A 19,135-nucleotide genomic window follows, 5' to 3' on the forward strand; every position below is an offset into this window, starting at 1 on the left:
TCGTGTGTGTTCTTTCCTGACTTGTTCTTTCACTCAACCGTGTATTTGAAATTCATTCATGTCGATATGTGTGGCTATGGTTGATTCATTTTCAAAGCTCAATACTATTTTATTGAGTACTCTTTACCTTTCTACCACTGAAAGACTGTTTTTCTCTCTTTTTTTTTTTTGTCATAATGTAGATATGTCTCTTTCTATTTGCAGTTGTGGGGAGTAGGGGCAGGTATATCCTATTCACCTAAATGCCACATTGAAATAATTTGGGGATGAGTTAAGAGCTAGGTGGCGCAGTAGTTAAGAATCCACCTGCCAACGCAGGGGACATGGGTTGGAGCCCTGGTCCGGGAAGATCCCACATGCCGCGGAGCAACTAAGCCCGTGCACCGCAACTACTGAGCCTGCGCTCTAGAGCCTGCGAGCCACAACTACTGAGCCCGCGTGCCACAACTACTGAGCCCATGTGCCACAACTACTGAAGCCCGCGTGCCTAGAGCCTGTGCTCCACAAGAGAAGCCACTGCAATGAGAAGCCCACGCACCGCAACAAAGAGTTGTCCCCGCTCTCCGAACCTAGAGAAAACCTGCGTGCAGCAACGAAGACCCAACACAGCCAAAAATAAATAAATAAATAAATTTAAAAAAAAAAAAGAGCTAGGGATCTAGGCCATCCTGTTTCTCCTGTGAAGAGCTGGAATTTATGCCATCACTGGGCAAATCCTATGCAATGTGATCTTCTGATACCCCTTCATAAGGATTCAGAAGGAATGTGAGAATCCCAAAATCTGGTGAGATACACAGCTTGGCCCCATAGGTCGTTCCTGGCCATGTATCAACAGTGGACAATGGACAAATCTATGTGACTAAGCTTTTAGCAAATAGCAAAGTGGTCAGTAAAGACTGCCTTCTCCTTGTTTGGAGTTTGAAGGGTGGATAAGGCTGGTGGTGTTGAAATGATGTTCTCAGGAGCCCCAAAGAATATTCCTTGAAGAGACTCTACCCCACTCCTCATCCAGCGTCTCTTCATCAGAGCAGCTCTGCTTATTCAATTTCATATCCTAGGCATCTCCATAAAATCCTGGGGCCCCCAAATTTGAAACCATTTGACTAAGTGACCTCTAAAGTTCTTTACAACTTTAAAGTTCAGCTGCCACGCACACACGTACACACACACACACACGCACACAATGTTTAAATTATCTTCATGTTTACTTTTTTGTTAGTGAATGTTTTAACAAAAAGGTCAAATTTACTTTCGCAATTATGAAGTTACTAATCATTGTAGCTTAAATACAAGACACTACTGGTCCATTTACAAAGGATGAATAGCCTTCCCTTTCTTGCCCAGCATGGAGGAGTCAGGAGCAGGCGTGCCTCATTGAAGTGAGGGGTGTGGGAGCCACGCAGAGGTACATCAATGGCATGTCAGACAATGTAGGGTGGTGACGGGGGTATGTAGGTGGTGGATGGAAGAGAAGGCCTGGATGGCTGGAATACCGGTTACTTTGAGCAAATAACTCAACTGATTGTATAAATAAGTACTATCTCTATGAAGGAAAAATATATGAAAGCCAGGTTCATTACTGTTGGAAAAGATACAAACCTAGAAAGAAGAAAGAACCTTGAGGTATTAAAATGGAAATGTAGATTTCATTATGAACTTATGTTTTTAAATATGTATAAAGAGATAAATATGGGCATAGTTATGGGGTGTGTGGGGGGGTTATGTGTGTGTTTTCTAGCTCTGTGTGCCTAGGAGACCTAGAAACAGTGACATTCCAGTAGCATGAACACACTGAGCACACAGACACTGTATTTTAAATACCATCCTCCACTAAAAGGAAACCAAGGGCTTCTTGGAGAAAAGGCTGATTCCATGGCTGGGGCAGGAAAAATTTGAGAGAAGTCTGAAACATCTTGTTATGCTAGAAAGTAAGGAAATGCTTGAATGATGATGGAGACATGTCAGAAAGACTCAGGATTTGAGCTTCTGCAACAATTTGAGCTTCATTATGATAGTCATGGACTCCAATATAGTGGGGAAGATTTGCAATCCGTGAGTCTTTGCTGATTTAAGTGAATAAATAAATAAATAAATAAATGGGGGAGAAGGGAGAGCTCATTCTTACCAAGGAAAGCAGCTAATCAATATAGAAGTAAGGGTGGAAATAGAAATCATCATTTGGCAGCTCTCGTAGGGGTAGGTGGCTGACCCAAGTGGTAGTCATCAGTGGAAGGCAGATGGACAGAGGGTTGATGAGGAGCGGGATTTCAGTGCGGTCACTGAACGACCTCCGCACAAAGCACTCATCAGTTATCAGGGGGCAAATGGTGACTTTATGGTAGAGAAATCTGGGCACATGATCAAGATTGATATGCCCAAGTGGTGCCAAGTGTTGTCCTGTGCCCTGTGTTGTGATGCACTGAGCCAAAGCCAGCTTCATTCTGGGGCATTCCTGCCAGAACAACGTAACCAAAGTCTGGTCATGAGGAAATATCCCACGGACTTAGGTTAAGGGCCATCCTACAGAGTGTAAGGCTGCAATCTTTGAAACTGCAGAGGACATGAAAAGCAGGGAAATATGGAGGAACCGTTCCTGACTGAAAAAGACTGAAGAGACCTGAGAACGAAATGCAGAATCTCCGCACGTAACCCCAACCTCAAGCCCAGACCTACTGCATCAGAACCTACATTTTAACAAAATCCCCGAAGATTCCTGTACACACTTAAATTAGCGAATGGCCGAGACCCTAGATGAGCGGTTCCTAGGCTTAATCAGAATCACTTAGGGAAACTTTTTAATAGGACAGATTCCTCCCCTCCCCCTCCCCAGAGCTACAGAATTAGACACTAAATGGCAAACTCTCACAGGTGGTTCTGATACCAAACTACCGGGCTCGAAATGGTACTGTCATAGGTATGTGACCAAAGTGGGGTTCATTCCACGTGGGCCTGGAAACACAGATTGAAGAATCAAGCTAATCATCACCACAACTCCTGCTCCAAGCATGGAGACATGATCCCAAACTAATATTCTAATGCAGGGGTGGAATGTACATAAATATTTCTGGTTCACATTTCAGGAGTTTTCCAGGACATTTAAGTGGATTTGAAAAATACTTTTGAAAAGATTGTTTGTACAAACATCATACTCTTTCCAGTCCTTGTTTGGCATAGAATTTAATCAGATTTAAAATGGTGAGTGTTCTTTGTAAGGTTATATATTTCTTTTCTTCTAGGGCATGTAAGACAAGACATCTGGGTTTTATCAGTAAAATACTAAAACATGTCCAGCATTTTTAGGAAATCTGGGCCTGAGTTTATAAGCTGCAGGTGTTGAATATATTTGATAGAAGGCTGTAGTCTATTCATTTAAAGTTAAAAGGAGAAAATTTTTACAAACCGATTTTGTTTCAGAAAAATATTTGACTAAAACATGAGTTTCTGACCGTATCTTAGAAAATTAGGAGAAAAGAGAAAGAAATCTTTTAGCCAATCTTATATGAAAATGTTTAGTTTTAAGATGTTCTTATTTTTACATTATACACTGAACTCTCATCAACTCATAGTAAAACTTTCTTTTATGCTCTTACTAACATCTGTTAATTTATCCGTGGACATAAATAGCATCCTCCTTTATTAGTTTCTTTCCTGCCACAAGAAAGATATAAAAATATTGAATTTAAAGAGTGGGGCTGGCGGGCTTCCCTGGTGCCACAGTGGTTAAGAATCCACCTGCCAATGCAGGGGACATGGGTTCCATCTCTGGTCCGGGAAGATCCCACATGCCGCCGAGCAACTAAGCCCGTGAGCCACAACTACTTAGCCCGCGTGCCTAGAGCCTGTGCTCCGCCACAAGAGAAGCCACGACAATGAGAAGGCTACGCACCACAACGAAGAGTAGCCCCCGCTCGCTGCAACTAGAGAAAGCCCACGTACAGCAACGAAGACCCAACACAGCCCCCCAAAATTAAAACAAAATAAATAAATTTATAAAAAAATAATAATCTTAAAAAAAAAAGAGTGGGGCTGGGGGTAATATAGGCATATTCTATGTGCAAGTCTAATAGAGCAGAGGCCAGTGAGGGGTGAGAGAGACAATAAGACATTAATTAAAAAATTGTAATTTCTAAATTCAAAGAAATACCACATTAAATGTAGGTGCCTCACAAAACCAAATGCCATATCTGGAAATCATTGAATGCATGTCCATTAATATTAATAACATTGGCTAATCTTTCTACTGTGCTTTAGAGTATAAGCACTTTCACCTTATTTCCCTTAACCCTGCGATTCTGTAAGGTAGGTGTTGCTGACAGGCCTGCTTGAAATTGAAGGAATAGAAGAGACAAAGTAATTGGGCCAGTATCACAGTTAGTAAATGTTAGAGCTGAGACTTGAATCTAGCACTGACTTTGATCATGGGCTTCCTACCCGCCACCCTCTGCATCTAGGAAAGAATATTTGCACCCCAAAAACATGATCTTGGTTTGGTTTGGGCTTTTGTTCCATTTTGTTTGGGTATAAGATGTGCCACTTTCTAATACTTAACTGGCGGTTTTTACGTCTCTGTCATCTGTACCTAAAGCATTTTCCAAGTAAATATTTCTCTAAAGAGTTTTCTTGAGCCAGATATGAAACATGTCTTTAACCACTCTGGAGTGGAAACCCACCCCCTCTCCACAGGAGAAGCAAAGCTTGTGTTTGGCCCCCACCCACTCCTGCCATGGCTTCAAGGAACCCTTAAACTATCAGACCCCAAACAGGTCAGTCACTTTTACAGGAACTGTCAACACACCCCCAAAACTGTCAACACCCCCCAAACTTCTTTAACTGACTCTCCTGAAGAAAACAAGTAGAACTTCAGCCCACTCAAAATCACTCCAAAGTCCTGCCAGCCACGTGGCATGGCCCCAGTCTCCAAAATAAATCCCCTCTTCTGCTGGTCTGAAGCTCCCTTCAGCCTCCCCATGCCCAGCGTTTTGAATTCTGCAGCTCCTGTCCTTGGGTTTATGCCCATGAGCTATTCATCAGGGTCCGCAGCCCATAATCCGCCACCATCACCGGTGAGCGGCCGCTGTCTCCCTTCCCAGAAGACACATCCCAACAGAAATCTTCTGGGAGGGCTCTTCCCACCTGCCCCCTCTCCTTTTGTTTTTTGTTGTTGTTGTTTTGGCCGCGCCCTGCGTTGTGCAGGATCTTACTGTACCCCCTGCATAGGAAGCGCGGAGTCTTAACCACTGGACTGCCAGGGAAGTCCCTTTCCTAGTTTGTTTTTGTTTTTGTTTTTTTAGAGGAGGCTTCTTGACTCTTCCTCGGACCTCTCCTGCCATCACTGAAGACAAGTAGCAACCACACCAACTATTATTATTTCTCCCCATCTTCCTTCCAGCCTCCCTTCTAGAATTCTGCCCCAAATCTCTGTGGGCCGGCAGCTGCCCACTGAGGGCTTCTCAATGTCCTGACTCTTCTTCCTTTTGTTCCTTGGGTTTTGACCAACTAGGACCCACTACCACCATCTCTTAGGCTCCCTGAGTTAGTGTCTTCAGCAATTCCTGCAGCTCCCAGCTCTCCTCCTCCTCCTCCCCATCAGACCAGGTTAACTCCTTGCTGGCACGTGCCGCTTCTTCACCCAGGGGGAGCCTGCCTCTGTGGACCCATGGATGGAGGGAGTGAGAGGGGGAGGGGGTGGCGGTGCATCAGATCCTCTTCACAGAGATAGAAGAAGCCTAGCAGGTTGTGACTATAGGATGTCCTGAGGTCAGGAGACCTGGGGTCTAGCCCTGGCACTACCACTCACTAGCTAGTTGACCTTGGGCAAGTCACCTGACCTCTCTGGTTCTCTTGGGTTTCTTCATCTATAAAATAAGGAAAATGAGCTAAATAACCTTTAAGATCCTTGATATATTCATTGTCACATTGTGTAGTAGAACCACATGGCTCAAAGCCAGTCTGCTAGGCTCTTTGCTCAGGACTGCCTTGGCTGTGAAATAATCATTGCCCACATGCCTTAATCTCCTCATTTTGGATTTTAAGGAAAATCTTCTTTGTGTCTTGGTTTTAGAATTCCTACAATAATATATTGATACTGAATTTATGACACCTGTTACAAAACCATATGCTGCCATTTCTGGCTATTTCTGCCTCCTGAAGTCCACTCACACTGTGCAGTTTCTAGAGATGGAGGGATGTGTTCTCAGGTTGAGCAGATGAAGGCTGAGGTCTCCAGAATTACCAGTGGAGACGAGCCTCTGGCTGCTTCGGCTCCAGGCTGTAGGAGCTCAGAGAGACTGGTGCCAATATTCCAGGATTTTTCTAGATGCTAGTGTTCCTTTGAAAAAATATCATATGGTATAAAGAATTTGGGAAACTCTGAATATTAGCCCCTTCTTGGAGATTTACCATGCACATTAGCATATTTAAAGCTCTAAGAAATCCTGCCAGTGAAGAAATCTTAATTTATCCCAGAATCCCCCAAACCTGTATGGCCCCAGACACTTTCTTCACAAAATACTGGTAGAACATGTCCCCAGAACACAGTTTGGGGCACATTACCACAAAATCTGGCAGACCTGTCTCTATCTGGGTCTTTGGAGCAGAAAGAGAAAACTACAGCTGCTGGAATATTTATTTAGCACCTACTGTATGCAGAATAACATGGGAACAACTCAAAATTGGCACAAGGGTCTGCCTGCCAAGACTTCGAAATCTAAAGCTGCAGACGGACAGGCACACATGAAGAAGCATGCTAGTCAGTGAACAGGACAAATGAAGTGTCAGGTACAGTGTGGAAGCGCTGGAGCCAGGCCCCTGGGCAGTCGTTTGCTTGCCAAAGTGAATTTCTGCACACTGAGCTGTCAGGCTCAAGATCGTTGCTTTGCACCACCAGGGTAGTTACCATTCAGCCAGTTACATGACCTCATCAAAGGACAGTCATTGTTTATTTTTATAGATTAGGTGGTTGGGGAGGCACACCAAGGGCTTTTATTTTGTGCTGGACATCCTAGAATTTTTGCCTTACATGTACAGCTCTGTTGGGTTTTATTTGGAATTGGGATCTATTCTTTCCCTAGAAAAGGTGACCTCCTTCTCATGAAGTAAGAAAGATATTGAACTGGCCAGTGTCCCATGCTGTTGTTTAATTCCACTCTGAATCAAATGTAACTGCTGTCTGATGTACCTGATGTTTCCTGGACAAAGGGCCCTGGTTTCTCAGGGCAGCTGCCCCTTTAGAACCTATCTGTGACTCACTGCTATTTTCCAAGCACTTCCCCTCCTACCAAACCATATCCACATGGCCCCAAGTCCTCAGACAGCCCTCGCCCACATCCTCCTTCCCCATCTCCTGTTTCCCACCCCTCCCTGCCAACTCCGCTTAGACTTGCTATTGATACGTTTTTTTCCTCAACTTTTTTCTTACCCCTTTTCTGCCTTCCCTCTACCTCTCCTTTCTGGCCTCTTTAAAAGAAGCAAAGGATCATTCTTTCTTCGAGTTTAATCCTCGGGAACTCCCTCTCTGCTAAACAGAACAGAGAAGCTGGCACTGTGATAAGAAGAAGGCCAACGTTGTTTCCACAAAGAAACGTCTTTGAAGAAGGAGCTGCTTATTATTTTTTTTCATTATCAGTGTTAGTTGACATTTATTGAGCATGTACTCTGCTCCAGCCACTAGAGCACATTACATATATTTATTGTATCTTTTATTAGTTACCACCCCCACTATGGCAGGACATTTTATGGGTGAGAAATTGAGTCTCAGGGAAGGTAAGAAACGTGCTCAAGATCACAGAAATAGTGAAAAGCAGTGCCAAGAGGTGAACCTGCATTTCTTTGGCTCCAAATCCAGGGTTCTCCCTTCTCTCCCCCACCTCCCATTGAAACAGGGAAGCTAAAGAGACAGAATTCTGGTTTTCATCAGATGTATTCCCTAACAAGTTTAATTCACAGAAGCTCACCCCTACATACATGTACTGCACAGATGGCAGATTTAATTATCTTCTTCTTAGTGATCGATTATATCTACCAGGGTCCCACAGGGCAGGATATCATTGATCTTGGTGGGATGCCAATATCCTTTGTTTCTTCACACAGACTTGTCTTCAGGGGAACACAGGCCAACACATGCAAACGATTTTATTCCCCTCCCTTCTCTCCTCCCTGCTTGATCATTGGTATTGGTTTAACTGTTGGTCTCCTGTTACCTGCTCACCGTCCGCATTGCGATCGGCAAACATTTGCCATTGGGCCCTGCAAGTGAAATAGTGACTTGTTGGGCTCAGTTTTCCTTTCCTGTGACAGGTGTCCACCTGCCCTGGGACCCAGAGTGATTCACAGCAGGTCTCAGAACCTCCAGACCTGCTCGGTGGCCCTGGAAGACAACCTTCTCTCTCCCTTTTCCAAGCAGTGTGGCCTGCAGCCAGTGAGTTCCCCATCGGGGGACTTAAGTAACCTGGGAGGCCATTTCCTGAACATCACTCAGGGCACCTCAGAATGGTCCCAGCGCATTCCAGAGCAGATGAGAAAGCCATCACTACCCTAACTCTCTGATACCCAGTTCTCTCAGGGAAAATGGAATCTTCCAGTCATGGGCCCAAATGCCCACAGGCCTTCTATGCCATGGCTCCCAGAGTATCCTTTCCCAGCACAAGCCTCTGAGCCTCCTGGGTGAAGAACAAGCAGACAGGTGATTATAGGATGGGGTTGCAGCCTCCAGGTGCTCTGGGCACTCAGGCCCTTGGACACTTCTGAGAAGGGCAGCACTGACAGGGAGTTGGCTGCTGTGCTTTGTGTGTGACTCAAAGTAAGAAGTTACTGAGGACCCACCACTCATGCTGGACCCTGTGCTGGGAAATAAATGAGTAAAACAATGCCTGCCTTCAAGGAGCTCAAATTCCAGGGACAGAGACCAGGGGGAAAGTGGTCACAGTGCAGTGATAAAGTAATTTTGATTAACCATATGAGGATTCAAGAAAGGCTTCCTGGAGGAGGTGACATCTGGGCTGTTTGGCAGTCAGTTGGATGTGGGAATGGAAGGTGAAGGAAGAGTCAAGGACTGGGATCACGGTGTGCTTGAGGTGGCCTTGGGCCCTCCAGGTGGAAAGGTCCAGTTAATTTTTGGATATACAGGACAAGAAATAGATATTCGGAGACAGCAGCAGAGAGGTGGGTAAAACCAGGTAAGTGAAAGAAATCATCTAAGAAGAGGACGTAGCATAAGAAGAGATCCAAGAAGGGTCAAGGACAGAGCCCCAAGAAATACCAGCATTCAAGAACCAACTTGTGCCTGCAGAGACAATATTATGAGCCTGGGCTCTGGGCCTGGGCTGCCTAGGTTGTGATTCCTCCCTCCACAGCTTACTAGCTGTGTGACACTGGGAAAGTGACTAAACCTCTCTGTTTCCATTTCATCTATTAAATGGGACGATAATGACATACATTTCATTAGGTTGTTGTAGGATTAAATGAATACATGTTAAGTACTTAAGACAGAGTTGTGTTTTTTTGGAAATGTAATATCTGCAAAGAAGACAGCGTCTATTTAAGTAGACTCTCTTTTTAAAATTAAAAAAGAAAAAAGAATAGGCAGAGAATAAGAAAGGGTACAAAATGTAGTAGGATTAGAAAGTCAGACAGATGAATGGCGGGCAACAGTGAAAATTAATGCTGGAGGTGTAAATTTAGATCAGATGGTACCGTGCTTGAAGGCCAAAAAAAGAGGTTAGAGTTTGTTCTATAGACAACTGTGATGCAGTTTGAGCGTATAATCCAAGATGTGTTTAGGGCTTCTCCAGAAACCACCTTCAGGTGCCTCCTTTTTTCTGTCTGAGTCTCTCCTAAACACAGTCATGGTGGACCCATGCCAAGCAGGACCAGGAGCTCGAGAGTCTCTTCTGCACTCACTTCACATCAAGGAGGATGCCTGAGCATGTGTAACTTGATGGCCACTGCATCCTTAGTACAAGACCCTGACATTAAGTCCTGGCCTCTGCCTCAAGCAGCTCACACTTGGGAGAGATTGGTTTAGGACAAGGTACTAGCAATACTCCTATGCATACATATATGTAAATATCTACATGTGTATATGGGATTGAGCAATTTAAATAGAAAAAAATGGATAATTTATTCCTAATGAGGAGTCAGGGAAGCAAACCTTCAGAGAAGAGGAAATATGAGTTATCCTTTTAGGACAGGCTTGTGTTTGGGGCACAAACCCTTCTCAAGGCAACCACAGATTCTTCCTGGTTCAGCCTTGGGCTACTTCCTTCCTTGTAGTTAGGAAATGGAACTTGGAGACTCCTCTCTTCTGAATTTCTGTGCTCCGCTTCCTGGAATTCAGCTTCTCTACAACTCAGTTAGCAATATTAATAGTAGTTGTAGAAGCAGCAGGTGGCCGCAGTAGTAAACATCTGTTGAGCCCTTAACTACACACTGAGCATCACATTGAGATCTTAGATACAGCCTCCAGGTTCATCCTGACAACAGTCTTATCAGGTAAGTATTATTATTCCCCTTTTACTGAAAAGGGAATTGAGGCTCAGAGAGGGTAGGTCGCTTGCCTCAGGGACCTGCACAGGGTAACAGTGGAGCTGGGAGTTGAAGGCAGGTCCCCTCGACTCCGGTGCCCTTGCTCCCCACCTGCTATGCTACGCTATCTCCCGCTGGCTCCTCCTTCCAGGTTCCAAACGGGTGACAGCCCCAGTCTCAAGTACAGTCACAGAGGTGGTGACTTATAGTATGGGCCAGGTACTACAGAAGAGATGCTTTCCTGACTCGAGGCTCAGGGGCGGAGAAAGGAACACCGAACCCCTGGGATAGCTCTCAACTTAAGTGTACATAAGGACACCAGGGAGTTATCTAAAAATGCAGATTCCTGGGCTGCAATCTTAGTCTGGCTTCTAGGTCTGGATGAGGCCTTGCAATCTGCATTTGAATAAACACCCTACCACTACTCTGGAGATTTTGATGCCGGCGCTCCAGCTCCATGTTGTGAGGAGTACTGCCTGGGCAGGAGCATTGTGTGTGTGTGTGTGTGTGTGTGTGTGTGCGCGCGCGCACGTGTGTGCGCACGTGTGTTGATGTATTGCCTGCGTGTGCATGCCACATCCTCTAGTTCAAGTGTTGTTCTAGTAAAGCTCAATGGAGGGCGGGTATAGATGTGCACTGCATACAACCCACTTCAGAGGAGCTTTGTCTAGAGAGACTTTCATTACCTTCTTTAGATTTCACCATTTGAGGCTGGACTTAGCAGTGAGGGTGACCAGATACCCGTTACAAAGGATCATCTTTCTACGAAAACTTCTGCTCAGCATGTTCAAAAAAACTTCTTGGCAGGAAGTCATTTGTCCCCTTTTTCTGGACCTGGGAACAGCAGTAGGAAGTGTTCAGGCCTTTCCCCAAATATAATATCTGACCATTTGAAGGCTGAGAATCCTCTCTGCCTCCGGCCTCCTGGGACTCTGAGTGGCCTGCCTGCCGGTCAGGGGCACCGAGCATCCCCACACTGGGGATGTGGGAAAGATGGTCTCTGCCCTCGAGGACTTAAGGTCTGCGGGGGGAGACAGAACAGACCCATGTGAAAGAGTCAGGCACACAAATATAACAAAGCTAAGCCCGATGCAAATCCACACAGCTGTGAGAATCCAAGTGCAGACGTGAAGCTGCACTCAAGGTCCGACATTCAGTGAAAGAGAAGCAGGAGGAAGTTGCGTGTGGGGTGTCGGTGAGCCATCAGAAAGGCCTTCCCAGGGGAGGTCGCATGTGTTCATTCGTAGACTCTCCTTAAGCACTTACAGTGGGCTCTGCTGCTGGTGAGCACGGCAGCCCCAAAGTCAGCCTTTTGGGGAACGCGGTGCTGACTGCCCAGGGAGTCTGGGGCACCACATAATGCACAGCACATGGACCCAGCCCAGGTGGGACATCAGGGCAGGCCTCCTCAAGACAGCAAGGCTTTCATCAGATTCCTGAAGGCAGCCCTGCCCCTGACTTTAGGGAAGTCAGCACGAAGTACAAAGAAAGGCCCGCCTGTGGCCTTCCCACCTCTCTTTCCATCCTGGCTCGTATGCCTGTGTATCATGTGGACACCTCAGGCCTCAAGTGTAAACTCCATCAATACACCACCCTCCCCACTTGGCCAGCCTTCAGGCCTAGAGTTATGATCTACCCTCAGGAGGACTGATCTAGAAAACAGGCCCTTGCCGGCCTGGAAGTGAGCTGTTTGGACAGGGGATTGGGAATCCTGGGTCTACAGGGGTGAGCGATCTGGAGGTGGGTGCACAGCCAGTGGGCAGACAGGTTCCCTCCTTCCCACAGGCTTCTCACTCTGTGGGGGAACACAGCTGGATGAAGGCCAACATGGGCCTCTGTAGCTCAGGGCATGGGCACGGGGTCGGACTGCAGGTCTAAGCACAGTTCTGCCCAAAGGATGAGTCAACATGAGCTAAATCAAAGGTTGAGGGATGGGGCAGAGGTGGGGCTTCCCATTAGAAGGAACAACTAGTGCAAGATCCCTAGGGTGGGAAAAGCCTGGTTCACCTCCCTAAAAGCAGGAGTGTGGAGAGAGCCGAGGTGAGACTGGAGAACAGACAGGGGCCTCAAGGGCCAAGATAAGGATTTGGCTTTACAACGGACACAGGCAAGACATGGTGGGCCAGGGAAAGGTCATTTTGAATGGAGCAAGAACATTCCTCCCAAACTAAGCTTGTGTGATAGCAGTAAGGCATTTGATGTGAGAAGAGGGGGCAAACTCTTCACTTTGGCTGGGCCTCAGAGTACTGAGAAGGGCCTGGGAAGGAAAGAAAAAAAAACAATTGTGGAGGACTTGTAGGCATGTAGGAAGGGGTCAAGGTCACCAGGGTAAGCACAGAGCCTCTGGGAGGAACACTTAAAGAATTAGGCTGGGAGCCAGATTCTCTCTTTATGCTGTGCTGACCATTGAAATAAGGCAAAATAATCTGCCACATTTAACACCTTTCTGCTCTAGGACTGCTCCCTATGTTTGAGTCATAGTACTGTACATGTATGCGATTTTTGTGTTTTTCTGTGTGATTTCAGTGTCCTGAAATTCTTTCTGGATTGGCAACACATCCCCTTGTCCACTTAGTAAATATGACCATGTTTATGCTTTGGGCTACATTTTACAGTCATCGCTGAATGCTTGTTTCCTTTTCGTGTCATTTATTTTTTATAATTAATGCTGACACTCTCGTGACTTAATGCCTATGGAATAATGAATACATTAGGCCACAATAAGAATTGTCCCTGAAGTCTGTAAGCAGATGTTGGGGGGTGTATGTGTGTGTGTTTGTGTGTTTGTAATAACAGTGCTTACATAATCTCAATAACCAAGCCCTGGGGACTCACACTCAGAGACAGAACAGTTGGCTTAAATTAGGTTTCCATGTGAAATATGGTATCACTGTTTTTTTCCTAGCATTGTGGGAAAGTATATGGAAAATGATTTGACTGATAGGAAATAAATCTGGATGTGTGATCAGGACTGAGGCACAAACCACTTGGTGGTCTGTGTCTGCTCTGTGAAGCAGGTCTCTCCAAGGGAAGATATGTTAACCCTTTCAGGTCACTGCACTAATAAGTCACTGTGTGGTACCAGAATAGCCTGAAAGTACAGAGACTTTGCAAAGACACTGATTTGCCATCAATTTCAACAGGAAAGGAGCTAAAGCCAGAGAAAGAATATAGCCAGAGGCCTCAAGAACTAATGCATCAGGTGTCTTTGAAGAACCATTTTAACTTTTCAGAGTTTTATTTTTATTTTAAGGAGATGGATTTGGATTCCTAGCTCAGAGTCAATGATGTTATGATTCTGAGTGTTTTCTGATGATTTCTTAGAGCAGGATAGGGCTTATCAAAACTAATCACACCAAAGGAAGAATTGGTTGGAAGCATTAATGACACTCAGTCTTTGCTGGCAAAATAATGTCTTGGTTTAGAGAGCCAGAGTTTCACCAGCCTGGTGACTTTTAGCTGGGTAACCTGGTGAAGGGACAAAGCTTGGAGACAGTGAGCCAGGGATTGCTCACAGCTGCAGGAGAGGGGCTGATTTGGGGAATCCCAAAGGGCTCCTGTGTGCTCAAAGCGGTCCTAGGAGATCAAACGAATGGTTATCTTCTTCCAAGAGGCTCTTAATTCCTTGCAGGATGATCTGGACTATGGCTTGTCCTAGGGGTCTTATTCCAGATCTGTTCTCCTGATGTTTCGCAAGAGTTCAGCCAGGTCCAGAGCAGGTAGAGATCGGTGGTGCCTGCTTAGAGCCCACTGGGCTCGTGCTGGGCTCAGGGGTGGCAGGAGGCCCATCACATTTTGCTTCAGCAAATTTCAGAAGGGAAGAGACCAATTGTTACTGCAGTGCTCCTGGCTGCTACCAGATTATAACCCTGTATTAAGCACTGAAACTCTCTGTTGCTATTTCCCTATTTGTTTTTGTGTAGGGAGAGGAAAGACATTTTCAGCATCAATCTCTTCTGTTCTGCTTTCTTCATTTTTTTAATCATTTTTTGGTACTCTTCTCGGTACCTTCTCCTTTGATTCCATCTCTGTCTTCAAATGTGCATCTCTTATTGAGTGCTTAGAAGGACCTACCAGTGCCAAGTTTACAGAAACTAGCTCCCTTCATCAGCTGAAAGAGCACCAGCCTGGGAGTCCTAGCTTTGACATCAAGAATTGTGACCTTGGCAAATCATTTCTCCCATGAGCCTTGGATTCTTGATCTGGAAGAATGGGGTTGGACTGCCCTCTGTGGTTGCTGCCAGCACTAAATGCTATTCATTCCTCTCATTTTATTTGGAGGGAGGGAGTCAGGGAAGTGGTTGCCTTAGACCTTGAACTCTTTTTTCCCTGCAGGCTTCTCTGTTCAGGCTTCACTCTCGCTCAAGCCAGGGAAATGAGTTGCTCCCCAGATTTCAGCACTTTTGTTAAACCAAGTACAACTAATGGGCCATGTGGGGTCAAGACCAAGGCTTTGATCTATTAACAACTGAACTTATCAGCGCAGACCTTAGCCAGGATGGAGAAAGTAACGTAAGTGAACACTAGTGTTCAAGCACCAAAGTACAGGTAGCAGCAAAATAATCTTAGTGATTAAGCAAAGGATTTTGAGGCTGCATACCATAAAGGGGGGACTTTAGTAGTAGATTATTATTAAATATTATACTCCAGTCTGTGTAGTAGAAAAGACAAATCACATTAGACTAAATTTATGCCTACAGCAGGAGAACAGTATATACGTTAGGCATTTAGTGAGTGGTTAATAGGGACACCTCTGGGCCACACACCTGGGTTCAAATTCAGGCTTTGCCAACTATTGGTTGAGGACCTTGAGCAAGTCTCTTAGGCCCTCTGTCCTTCATTCGTCATCTATAAAATGAGCATAGTTATAGTTCCTGACTCTTAGGATTTGTTGTGAGAGATACATGAGTTAACATATATGAAGTGCTATATTGGTTCTATTATTTAGTCATTTGAGGAGCATAATAGGTAATGCTTTTGTGAAAGACAGTTCAAAAAATTTTTTTTGCGTTTTTTCATTTAATATTACGCATTTTACTATTTGACAAATGGACTTTCATTTATGGGCTAAGAGCATTGATTGCATTTATTCTTGCTCTTTCGGTCAAATACATTTAAATCGTAGTTATCCTTAGGCCTTGTTTTCTTATGGTCTAATGGAATTTTATAGCTGAAAAGGGATTGTATAAATTACCTTTCAGCCTCTTCTTTTTTTTTTTTTTTTTTTTTTTTTTGCGGTGTGCGGGCCTCTCACTGTCTCACGGGCCCAGCCGCTCCGCGGCATGTGGGATCCTCCCAGACCGGGACACGAACCCGCGTCCCCTGCATCGGCAGGCGGACTCTCAACCACTGTGCCACCAGAGAAGCCCTTCAGCCTCATTTTAAAGATGAAGATGAAGAATACAGAGAGGTTAATTCCATTGCAAAGCAGTGATGGAGCTAGAGCTTCAATTCAGTCTCTTGGCTGGGTCCTTCATTTCCTAATACTAAACTGACTTTTTTTAAAAAAAATTTTTCTTATGGAAAAGTATGATCAAGCTTCCAGCACATGGTTTCAGTGGACTCCCCTCTCTGCATTCTGCAGGTGAGCTCCTGGGTGACGTGGCTGATCCTCACGGCAGGCTCCATGGAGGAGAAGCGGGAAGTCTTCTCGTATTTGGTGCACGTGGCCAAATGCTGCTGGAACATGGGCAACTACAATGCCGTCATGGAGTTCTTGGCCGGCCTCAGGTATGGGCGGTGGGGAATATGGTTTTCTGGGGGGTTTCCTCTTACCAGCTGAATGGCACTGAATTAATTGTCTGGGTAACCATATTTACCCAAACCAGGCAATTGGTAGTGATTATTTGGGGGAAATAACCTCTGCTAGCACCACAATCCGTGTCCCTCAAAGATGCTGCAGAATTCAGAAGTCACGATCCTAATTCACTGTGTCTACTCTGATCCCATGCCCTTGGCCAAGCTAAGTATCTGATTGCATAACTCCATCAACCCCATCACTGACCTGTCTCTTCCCCTGCCTGCCCTGTAAGCCCCACTGTTACCTATCTCTTCCCAGCTCTGCCTTACGAATTACCCCAGCACTATAAGCTCCCAACTACTGACTGCCCTTAGCAATAGCAGTGGCCACTACTGGTAATAAGCATTGAATAATGTTAGCTGTCATTTTTATTGAACACTTACTATGTGTCAAGCATTGGACTAAGCATGTTCCATGCATTAAATCTTTTAATTCTCAGAACAGTTTCTGAGGTAGATACTATTATTATTCCCACACCATACAAAAGAAGAAACTTCTAACTAAGGTAAGAAGAAATTAAGTCATTCGCCCAAGGTCACCTGGCATGGCTGGGATGTGACTGCAGGCCACCTTGAGTTCAGAGTCCGTGCCCTTAACCTCTGTGATATCCTGCTCTTACGCCTTCTCCATCAAGCTAATAATAAGATCACCATTCTGCCAATAAAGCCTCCCGCCTTATTCCGTTTCAGCTTCGGTTACCTTGCACAAAGTAGCTGCTTCTCACTCTTGCAAGTGTAAGTGTGGTGTGAAGGAGACGAGTATGAATGGTCGAATGAGAATAGCAGAGAATCAAATCCTGGCTCCCCCGCCTGAATAGCTGTGTGATCTGGGCAAGTTACTTGACTTCACTGAACCTCAGTTTCTTCATCTGTAAATGGGGACAATAATGAAAAGCATCTACCCCTTTACATAGGATTTAATGTGATAATGTAAAGTGTTGAGTATGTGTGTCTGGCATGTAGTAAGGCTCCAGAAAGAGGACCTGTGATTGCTTTTGTTGTTGTCTGAGATTCACCTTCCCATTGAGGGTTCTATAAATCTATAAATAGATCTATAAATAGATCTTGCTTCATAACATTTCAAAGTTTTTCTTTGATTCTCCAGGCCCTACATAGGGATTCAGGGTTGGGGGTAGAAGGGAAAATTCTGAGTTGGAAATTTTTCTGTCCTTTTGAACTTTCTCAACTAAGAATAAACTCAAATGATCATGTCATTGGCATTTAAAATGGTCATACAAATGCACCAAGCATAGCTCGAAAGAAGGAAAAATACTGGGAGAATAGGAGGCTTTATCCAGATGATTTGGTTCTCTTTGTGATAAATTTTCTACAAAGAATTTGTGTTACTTTTCTTAAAAAAAAAAGAATGATCATATTATGATAAAATAGTTCTATTTTAATGGTGCTTATCCTCTGTATTTGACTGGCAAACTGGTGCAGACTGTTGTCTGGGGACTTCACGTCTTCTCTTCGGGATGTCACTGTCCTCACAGCTTGGCAGCTGGCTCCCTCCACAGTGAATGATCCAAAAGAGCAAGGCAGAAGCTGCAGTACCTTTTATGTCCTGGCCTCAGGAGTAATACACTGTCACTTCTGCCATATTGGACTGATCACATAGGACCAGCACTGATTCATTATGTGTGGGGACCACACTGCAGCAGGGCGTGTGGATCTTTGGAGGTTGGCTGCCACATACCATGTATTAGAGCAGGGGTCTCCAACCGATAGTGGTCCATTGCCTGTTAGGAACTGGGCCGCACAGCAGGAGGTGAGTGGCAGGTGAGCGAGAGAAGTTTCATCTGTATTTACAGCCACTCCCCATCACTCGCATTACCACCTGAGCTCCACCTCTTGTGAGATCAGTGGCGGCATTAGATTCTCATAGGAGCTCGAACCCTACTGTGAACTGCACATGTGAGAGATCTAGGCTGGGCACTCCTTATGAGAATCTAACGCCTGATGATTTGAGGTGGAGCTGAGGCAGTGACGCTAGCACGGGGGAGTGGCTGCAAATACAGATTATCATTAGCAAAGAGGTTAGACTACACAGAGCCTATAATAAGTCAGTTGCTTGCAGACTCATAGCAAAACCCCATCAGTGAGTGGCCAGTGACAATTAAGCTGCATCTTAGGGAGCACACTGGACATAAGCAACATACTTCAGGTGTCACTGTCTCCCATCACCCCCAGATGGGACCATCTAGTTGCAGGAAAACAAGCTCAGGGCTCCCACTGATTCTGCATTATGGTGAGTTGTATAATTATTTCATTACATATTAAAGTGTAATAATAATAGAAATAGAGTGCACAATAAACGTAACGCGCATGAAGCATCCCACAACCATTCCCCCCCCCACCCCTGGTCTGTGGAAAAATTGTCTTCCACGAAACCGGTCTCTGGTACCAAAAAAGTTGGGGGCCACTGTATTAGAGACTCTCTTGATACAAGAATGGCCTCAGAGTGACCCGTGGAGGCCTTGGGTGAATGGGACTTTTAGCCAACTTAGTTTGAATTCAAAATCCAAGAAGTTACCTGACTCCATAGAGTCAGGTAACTCTTTCTTAGATGAGGAATAACCCCAAACCAGCTAACCTCACCACTGATTCCTGGGCACCCCAGACCCACTGCTACCTAGTTTCATGCTCCTATATTTGGCTTAAAACTGAACTGATCTTTACAAATAGATGGGTAAAAGTACCAAGTTTAATAGCTCTTTGGCTGGAACAATATGTACAGGAGGTAAGTTGCTAGATGTCCTTATGATGGAATGATCGTGGAGGAAGAACTCATGTGTGTACTTTCAGGTTTGAAAAT

General features: G+C 45.1%; 1 protein-coding gene across 13 annotated transcripts in view; it reads left to right on the plus strand.

The window, feature by feature from the left end:
- PLCE1 (phospholipase C epsilon 1) overlaps positions 1-19,135 on the plus strand; it is a 328,485-nt gene that overhangs the window by 223,109 nt on the left and 86,241 nt on the right. For all 13 annotated transcript variants that reach the window (XR_008616316.1, XR_008616317.1, XR_008616318.1 and 10 more), the window contains exon 5: positions 16,106-16,251. Coding sequence is in view for 8 of the 13 variants with exons in the window: in XM_055081396.1 (XP_054937371.1) it covers positions 16,106-16,251 (146 nt within the window). In the remaining 5 variants the exon portion in view is untranslated. The remainder of the gene's footprint in view (positions 1-16,105; positions 16,252-19,135) is intronic.

This window comes from Physeter macrocephalus, chromosome 20, assembly GCF_002837175.3.
Source record: "Physeter macrocephalus isolate SW-GA chromosome 20, ASM283717v5, whole genome shotgun sequence".
NCBI lineage: Eukaryota > Metazoa > Chordata > Mammalia > Artiodactyla > Physeteridae > Physeter > Physeter macrocephalus.